The 9475-nt window shown below is 34.7% G+C and overlaps 1 protein-coding gene across 1 annotated transcript; it reads right to left on the bottom strand.

The window, feature by feature from the left end:
* Positions 1-567: 567 nt before the first annotated feature.
* On the bottom strand, positions 568-8028 carry LOC126739362 (tyrosine-protein kinase Src64B-like). Its single transcript, XM_050445009.1, has 9 exons — positions 7555-8028; positions 7418-7503; positions 7215-7363; positions 6068-6321; positions 5884-6013; positions 5683-5833; positions 5410-5600; positions 1020-1294; positions 568-961 (listed from the first exon to the last, which is right to left on the bottom strand). The coding sequence occupies exons 1-9, from the start codon at positions 7616-7618 to the stop codon at positions 750-752; spliced, it is 1512 nt and encodes a 503-aa protein (XP_050300966.1). The 5' UTR covers positions 7619-8028; the 3' UTR covers positions 568-749.
* Positions 8029-9475: the final 1447 nt, after the last annotated feature.

Genomic DNA, 9475 nt, shown 5'->3' with positions numbered 1-9475 from the left:
ACATATCTATTTCTACTTTTTATTTTTAATCCAAAATCTAACATCAATAAGTTAAATTAACATTCATATATCGCTGAAAGTTTCCTCTTTTGAAAATGCGTGTAAACTTGACAACAGAGTAACGATGAATATGTTTGTAAACAAAACACCTCCTTGCCCCTGTGCACATGTTGAACTCAAAACAAAGTTGTTGTTTACTAATTCTAGCCTTTCAATGTTCTAAGGAAAGAACGCAGGCTTCCTGGTAGAGGAACTTGCTACTACTAAGGAGTTGCTAAATGAATTATATTTTTTTCTACTTCCCATGAAACTACAAAGAAATCTTTAATTTTATCTAAAACATAAATGTTTAAATTTACCAAGAAGTGTGCCTTTTTACAGACTTTTTATGGTTTTATCTTGCACTGCAGTAATGATATTTAACTTTTTGACGGCTCCACTATAGTTATTTTTAAGAGAACATTGGTTGCTTTATTTGTCTTGTATTGGGTCCATGCTATTAAACAAATTATAAATACATTTTAATAGCCAAAGTGAGGAGAGGGAAAGAAACATATACTCTTATGATATTTTTTAAATAATCACATATTTTGTATGTTAACCACCTATGTTTTGTGTTAAATTATGACACTTTAAATTAACTTTCACACTGTCTACTTTAAGAAAAATATCAAAAACTGTGATTTTTTGACACAAATAAATCATGGCATCTTTCAACTGCTGTAGCTCTCTCAAATGGATGAACGAGTTCAATAAAGGTTTAACGGCTTATGGTCCTCATAACCTTTGCCTTGATTCAAGACCACTGATGAATCCCCGTCCCTGTAACTAATATGGATATTCTCAAAAAGCTGTTCCAAAGACTTAAACGTGGGCCTCTTTTCTGGATTTTCGTGCCAGCAAGTCTCCATCACTTCGTAAATTTCATCGGGCAGATCATCCGGCTTTGGCATACGATATCCTATATACAAAATAAAGGGAAAATATGACTGTATATCATTTTTATTTATGGTGCTTACCATGGCAGACCAACTCGTATACCATCAAAGGATGCATTTTCTCGTAAGGAGTTGCCCCATAGGTGAATAATTCCATTAGGAAAATGCCATAAGACCACACATCCGATTTAGTGGAATATTTGCTATCTTTTAACGCTTCTGGAGCGGTCCATTTTATGGGAATTCTTGCTTTACTGACGTAATCGTTTGCTGGTTCTAAGACTTTTGTCAGGCCAAAGTCACATATTTTTGCTTCGAAATTTTCGCCTAATAAAACGTTACGAGCCGCTAAGTCTCTGTAAAGAAATGTTGGTGAGTTAGGTATTGCTTAGGGCTATTCTATCCTGATGACAGGCCATTTACTTACTAAGATCACATCATAAAAGTTTAAAAATTTTAATACTTTGTTTAAAATAATTTTTGAACTTTACTACTACCAGAAGTGAAGTTATGACCCAAGTTACCTGAGACTATCTTTTCCCTTGAATATGACTTCCAATAACCTGGATAAAAAAGGTTCTGATGGATGGATTTCCATGATTTGACAAGAAAATAAAATTTTACATATTTTATTAAAATTGCTGAAATAGACTGATTCTCTAAAATCAAAATCGGAAATATTAATACCATTCATTAAAAAACTGTAAATTAATATTTCTGAATGTTGAAACTGGTGTTTTATTTCTTGTATGAAACGGTAGTAGATTGTAGGTTTTGATCGCCATATAGTAAGGTCCTCTTTCAAACCAACTAGTGTTATGAGGGGATTCCCCTCGTAATTATTGGCATATTGGAGTATAATATAATTGCATATTTTGGATCAATATATCTGTTCTCTCTCTTAAACAGAGTAACTCTCCCCAAACACTTTAGTTTCGACGAGGGAAAGTCGACTAAGCGTGCCATGAAACGTTTACAAGACATAATAATGGAAAAGCTAGGTAGGCACTATGCGATGGTACTTGCAGATGTGCAAAACGCATTTAGTTCCGCGTCATGGAAAGTAACCATTGAAAATGCCCAATATTTCGATGTAAGTCCTCATCTAACAAAGCTACCTAAGTGACAAATGGGTTATGGTGGACAGAGACAATGAGGCCGAGATTTTTGGCAGCTTTCCACATGGCCCAATAGTCGGAAGTGGTAGACTATGGTGTCATGGAAATAATAATAATAATAATAAGACGTTTATTAGCCACCAATACAAAAAAAGCATAATTACAGAAGGTAATATGATTATATACATGGAATTGAATATTAGAATATTAAACAAAGAGAGCATATTAAAAACAATAGGTTATATAAAGAATTTAGTTAACACAAGTAAGGCAACTAAAAAGCCATGCATTCAGACTTCCAGAAAAAGAAGGAAACAACTTCCTGGATTCTGTTAAGGCTTATAATAGAAGAAGTGAGAGAAAAAAAAACAATTCTTATAGGCAAACTAAAAAAAAAAACAAATAGGTAGGCATATACTTATGAGGGGAAAAAGCAGTAGGGGGAAAGATGAATGAAACGGAATGAAAAATTCTTCTTTTTCCTTCTTTTTTTTATTAAACAGTTAATTTTTGAATAATAAATGTTAATAGAATATTTTACGTTGCATTCAGTTGACTATGTGTAAATATCTGCGCGAAATGGCGTGCATTTTCTCTGCTACGCGGATGACTTAGCAGTTCTGGCCAGCCTTTTTGACAGTGAAGCAGAAATGATAGAAGCTCTTAACCAAACTCTAACACTTCCCACAGACGGAGTCTCCACTAGTCGATCCACCAGCATCGTTTAGATATTAAAGCCAGCAAGACAAAAGCTATTCTACTCAGTCGCAAATAGAAAGTTAGGCACATCTTTTTTGACTTTGTTGAAAGCACGGTAATATAATATCCCGGACTTTATTTGGACCTCAAGTTCACTATAACTAAGCATGTACTGCTAAGCTCCCTGTGCGCAGTTGCCGAACATAGGTGACTTAACATCTATAAAGAGAAGAGTCCTTACATAAGACTGAAAGAATAATAATGTACGGAGCACCAGTATGGAATTTCTCCACTCTAATCGAGTAATAAAAATAGTAGCAGTAACGGTAAGTCTTACAAAACAAAAATTGATGAACGCGAAGCGAATAATGGTACTACGGATCTGCTCGGATTACCGAACTGTGTCCTCTAATGCAATAGTGATAGCTGACCTCGTGTCACTACAACTGCTTGCAGAGGAAAGAGTGTGACTTCTTGATTCCGAAGAGGCTATATACACGAGCGAAACGTGGCCCGGAGTGGGACGTAACTCTGGAAAAATGGCAGCAAGAAAAAAAGATAAGGAAATGGTAACAGAAAATGGGTGGATACCTCTTAGCACCTTACCCAGACCCTAATAAGACACGGCAGTTTCGGCACTTATCTACATACGGCCGTATCTACATAAAATCAGGAAAAAAATTATGCCTCTTTCGTGTGTTGCCAAAGGAAAAAAGGCCCAAAGAAACGAGTTTACCCTAGAGCTAGGCAAAAACCTAAATATAGAAAATATGATTGACACGATGCTGGAGACTAAAAACTCTTGGAAAGTTATTGAGGAATATAACCGGCGTGGATTTGAGGGGATGTCCCGAAGGACGGATCCAAATGATCGTGGTAGGAACATGGAGTGATGTTTAATGGGTAGAGGCCTACAGAATAACTTGTAAAGCAGTATCCTACACTATCTCAGTTTCAAGCCTAGAGGAATGTAAGAGTATTCTACACCTCAACAAAAAAAAATCTGAGAAAAAGCATTTGATAGGAGAGGGTAGGACAGGCTGCTATTCCCAAAGCCCTTAGAAATTAAACCTAAGTTCTATTGAGTCAAAGGCACTCAAACGACCAAAGAAAACACTTTCTCTTCTTGTTCTTATCTAGATTACCAACAATATAATAAATTTAAAAACTGCCAGCTGAATCGATGGGTTTGCTCGGAAGGCAAATTGTCGCTCAGTAAGAATATTTGATTGATTAATAAAATCAACCAGTCTAGTGTGAATGACCCTCTGGAACATTTTTGACAGATCACAACAAAGATACCAGTCTTTGTTAAAAGTATTGATATATATCCAGGTTAGGGAATTGAAGTTTATGCATTGTCCAGATAAGCGGCCGCCTCCGACCATCGGATAGTTATTTGCTGTTTTTATTCTATACTATTATTTGCTTGCTTTTATAATATCGATATGCCTCATTTTGCTCTGTGAAGAGTTGAATTTTAAAGCGCTTTTATTTTTTTCTCAACTTATGGCTATTTATACAAAATAACAACAATTTTGAATGTCAATCTTGAATTTTGAGTCATCCTTTTGTCTTTAAGATTGTCATAAATGATACATTTAAAGGTAAGAATCTTCTATCGAAAGGGTTGAGGAGCAATAACTATTGGAAGAAATAATTTGTAGTGCCCTAGAAGTGGATTCAGCACGATCAAGTAGAAGTGTTGGAAAGAAACTGAGTATTGACCATAAAACTCTTACCAGTATTTGGAAAAAATATGGGTATACAGGTTTCAAATATTACCAAATTTCTGGACTTATTTCCCGAAGATCAGTAGAACGTTTTAAACGATCAATTGAACGTTTGGGCTAATATTTTGGACGACCATATATTATAGGGTAATTTTTTATTGATGGTACTTTAAACGTCCAAAATGCCATTTAATCCATACCATTTTCTCTTTAATTTAGATCTACGATCGCTCTATTTTCAACATGACAGGTGCGCTGCTCATGCGGTTATGGTAAAAGAACTTTTAACAAATACTTTTCTTAGCCGTCTTATTAGCGGGACTGGCGATATTAAATGGTCTGCTAGATCTCCAGATTTGTCCCAAATGGCTTTAATTTTTGGATTTATCTTAAAGAGACCATTGCGAGCAAAAATTGTTGAATGTGCCAAAAACACTTTTCGAAGTACGAAATGACCCGTATAACAACTTTCATATTAACTACAGCATAGTTAGAGTAAGGTATAATATTATATTAGCCTTAGAGAAAGGAGAGTGGTTTCTGATTTGTTAACTACACTGATAACTACACTTTTATCGTGGATCTCTTTTATTAGTAGATGTCATATTGCCCCCATGTATTGTGTACCCTTTCTTCATTCAAACTATGGCTTTTTATCCCCATTCACAATATCTATTTATTACTGTTGTAAAAACCAAGTACATGGTTTGCTTTCGGGACGGTATTACCTATACTTACAAGGTGTTTCAGGTTTTACTGTATAAACTTAAATATCATCATTACATCAACAAATATCCTTACTGTGTCAATTACAAACAGTGTAAGTTGGCTATGCCGTTGAAATAAAATATTGAGAAAAAAAATATTGAAATATCCTCTGTGAACATACCAGGAATGAAAACCTTCATGGGATCATCCTACCTGTGAATAAATTTCAACGATTCCAAATGTGCCATTCCACATGCCACCTGATACGCTATATTAACTAATCCGTCAAATTTTAACGTTCTGCCTCGATCTTGACGTATGTAACTTTCCACGCTTCCTTTAGTCATAAATTCTTGAACAATAAACAGCGGTTCGCTTAAAGAACAAACTCCATAAAGTTGTACCTAATAATAAACACATTTTAGATTTATACAATTAACAACCAAAATATCTTTTTTTTAATTTTAAAGTTCGCTTTATACCTACTAATTTTTTATGTCGAATGCGTTTCATTACACTGGCTTCTTTAAGAAATTCTTCATTGGACATTTTGCCCATTTGTAACATTTTTACTGCCACATCTCGCTCGCCTCTCCATCTGCCATAATAAACCAGTCCAAAAGAACCTTTTCCCACCCTAAAAAATCCATTTTCTCAATTGTGTTTACGACAAAAATAATAATTTACTCGGAATGCAACTCTATTTCCTCCCTTAAAATTTCCCATTTATCTCTATATTTTGAAGAGAGATCCGGTACTCTTGGATATGGTTTCGGGCATGGGTTTCTTAATACTTGGCATAAGCCGAAAGCATCCCCTGTAAGTAAATTTTAAAACCCAAATATTATTTTAATATATAAATTGTACTTACTGCTATATACACATATAAGGTCTTGTAGAGATTCAAATCTTTTATTAGTAGAAATATAGAATTCTGTGTTATCAGTGCAGATAATTTTGTAGTGTTTGATGAGGTAGCCATTTTTATTGTCCCCATCTTTGATGGATAACGCATAGGCGGTCGGATCTTGCTTTGATGTTCGTATTAAAAATGTCCCACTTCTGTTATCATTGTTCATTAAAAGGTTTTCTGCGTCCTTTCTTGAGGTATTTTTGAAGAACCAACTGCAACATTAAAAGTGATAAGAAATACAAGTAAAGGATAACGATTTTGTAGAGAACTCCTGAATAGAAGTCCAAGAGTTTATTTTATGAATCTAGGGCCAGTAGATTTTAAGAAATTTGACTTTTGGTATAGGCAGGAGCTCGAAGATATCTTTTGTCTGCACCAGGGGTCCTTGGAAATGTTTTACTTAAATAATTTTGGATCCTCAATATGATTTGTTGAGAAGTTTTATCTAGATGTCATGCTGTTTATTTCATGATTGTACTCATATACTCTTTTGAGAAATTTCACCTTTTGTACAGGCATAAGGCCCAAGTCACTTTATGGCTGGACCAGGGACTACAGGCGTGAGCTCCAAGATCCCTCTTACCTGCACTAAGAATCTTTAAAGATCGGTATCTACCAAAGTTTTACTTCAACCGTTTTGGATTTTTAATATGATTTGTTGACAAAAGTTGACGTCATGTATGTATCTATTTCATTGCTCTACTTCCAGCAACTCGTGAGAAATTTCACTTTTTGTACAATCATAAACTCCAAAATACCTTTTGCTACACGAAGGGATATCTCCAAAAATTTTACTTGAATCATTCTGCATCTTTAAGATGATTTGTTTTAAATGTTAACAAACAAACTTCTCCACTAGACCAGGGATCTTTAAAGATCTATACTTCGAGAGTCCTACTGGGATCATCTTGAACCTTTAATACAAATTACAGAAGGTTGTCATCTTAACATTTTACTAGTTGGGTCAGTAGTTTTCAATAAGTACCATCACTAGCAAGTACTTTAAATCTTAATACTGACTCAAAGTGGAAACTTAGATATAAATCCAAATCTCTAGATTGTATGTGTAATACAAATTTGCGCATTATTGGTAAAAAAAACTTACGTTTCACATTCAAGACTCGATAAAACAGCTACGAAATTAGCTGGGGCAAAACCTTTCTTCTTTGTACCTAAATGTTTCACTTGAATCCATGTATTATCATTACGTTCTTCTATAACTAGCATGCAATCACCTCTGCTGAACGAAACATCCTAAAAAGAAGATTTATCATTTCCTTGAAGAAAATTAATTAGAAGATCTTCTACCTGTGGCTCAACAGCTTGATAATCGAACAAGGCGACAACTGTTTTTTTGTTTTTATTATCGGGTTCTCGATAGGATTTTTTATGTTCTAAAAAGTATGTACTTTAAGGCGGTTCGATTGTCTCTCAAAAATGCTTACCATGATTAGAACCCTTTGATAGATCTTGTGATGATCTTGTACCAGAGCTACAGCTTTGCCCCATTTAGACCAAAATCAATCTATTATCGTATAATAAAGAGCCAATAAATCATTATTTTTTTTAAACTATAAACATAAGTGTATAAAATATAAGTTACCACCCATATATTATTCACCACAAAGTATATTTAGTCAGATTGTTTATTTATGTGAATAAGGATTTGATGAATCCTAAGTGTTGGTTAATTACGTGTAAAATATATGTTTTAGTGGTTGAATTTATTTGATTGCATTATAATTTTCTGTCTAATATTATTGGTTTAACGTATACAAGGTGTTTCAGGTTTTACTGTATTACTGTTGTTGTGAATGCATTAACAACTTTTTGCCTTGGACCAAGAATAACTTTATTCACTTGGACCCATAATCCCAAGAAAAATCAAAAATTTGGTAAAAACTAAATCAGGCTTTCCATATTGCTTCTGTCCGCTTTTGGTGGGAAAATCCACCCTATTAAAATGAAATGAAATGCGTTTTTACAAGTCAAAAAATATCAGATTAAAAAATTAAAAATCGGGCTTATTTATATAGTTGTTTCTTTAGACTATGTCTAAGTAAGTCCACATCTAGGTCATCCAACAAAATACTTGACGGTCAGCCTTTGACCTTGCCCATCTGACACCAGTCTGGCATGATTCCTCAAGCTCAAGAACGCCCACCAGTGACTCAACATCATACTCAGCCAGCGATAAGGGTGTGTCATTAGCATATTTGACACACCAGACCAATGCCAAACGTTTTAAATTATTTTGAGCCTTTTGACAGGTACACCACCCGCTTGTCGTATCTGTCGACTTATCTCTGAATCCAAAAAAGAAGAGCACAGACCTCTAAGTCCATAACCCCTTAGCTTCCTTCTCAGTAAGTCAAAGGCCCTCTGCCGATTAATAAAAAGACCAGCTCTTGCTCATTGTTGCTTAATGAGAATATTTTGGAGGTTCATAAAATCAACAAGTCTTATGTAAATGACTCCCTCGAAGATCTTTGTTACAGATGGCAATAAAGATACTGGTCTATAACGCGTTTTTTGCTTTAACCAACACGGCTTTCGCAGAGGCCTATCCACAAGGAGTGCTGGAGTAAAACTAACACAGCACATTTTTGATAGCATTGACAGAAATGAACATATAGTTGTATTGCTTTTTGATATCTGACAGAGACAACCAAATTCCACTCTTTTGGTTGTCTGTGCTCGCGAGCCTTTGATTCAGTGGACCCAGCATTTGTGAGTGAGAAGTTGGAGAGTGTGGGGATTAGAGGGAATATTAATTCAATGTTTCGGTCATTTTTGACCGACAGGCATCTTAATGTACAAATAGGAAATGAACAATCTGCAGATTTTGTGATAAAACTGGCTACACCGCAGGGTAGTGTACTTGGACCGCTTATTTTTACAATTTTTATAAATGACAGCGGAATTTATTAAAAATGCGAAGACCTTTATTTTCTGTGATAACACAACAGCAAGTCCAATTATGTTTAAATGAAATTAATAATTGGTGTAATTCGAATAAACTAATGGTAAATTATGCGAAAACTGCTATGGTTGAAATATACAGGGAGTTCATTTGAAAACTTCCCACCACAGATTTATCGGAAAACACTGTTTAAAAATAAACGCCGAAATACGTCAAAAGGTTTGTCAACGGGAACAACTTTCTAACCTAAAATTACTTCATCCTCTTTCACCCTCTGCCTCCCAGGGTCATCCCCTTAAAAATTTTAAATAGCAAGGGGTATCGAGTAATGGCAAACCCTAACGGGCAACAATTTGAACACTTATTGAACTGATATTTTCATGTTTTTGTTTTCTATCTGAACAAATTAAGATAAACAAAGATTTTTCTAATTTTCTCAAAAA

Source organism: Anthonomus grandis, chromosome 8 (assembly GCF_022605725.1).
Source record: "Anthonomus grandis grandis chromosome 8, icAntGran1.3, whole genome shotgun sequence".
NCBI lineage: Eukaryota > Metazoa > Arthropoda > Insecta > Coleoptera > Curculionidae > Anthonomus > Anthonomus grandis.
Note: the sequence above shows the minus strand (reverse complement) of the source record. Positions and strands in the feature narration are given on the sequence as shown.

What these genes read in the sequence shown, in the direction of transcription:
- LOC126739362 (XM_050445009.1), bottom strand. Translation starts at nt 7,618, where the DNA reads ATGGGGCAAAGCTGTAGCTCTGGTACAAGATCATCACAAGATCTATCA. An exon ending in ATCAAAGGGTTCTAATCATG is followed by an intron (nt 7,504 to 7,554) that starts GTAAGCATTTTT and finishes CATACTTTTTAG; the next exon opens with AACATAAAAAATCCTATCGA. An exon ending in ATCAAGCTGTTGAGCCACAG is followed by an intron (nt 7,364 to 7,417) that starts GTAGAAGATCTT and finishes TCTTCTTTTTAG; the next exon opens with GATGTTTCGTTCAGCAGAGG.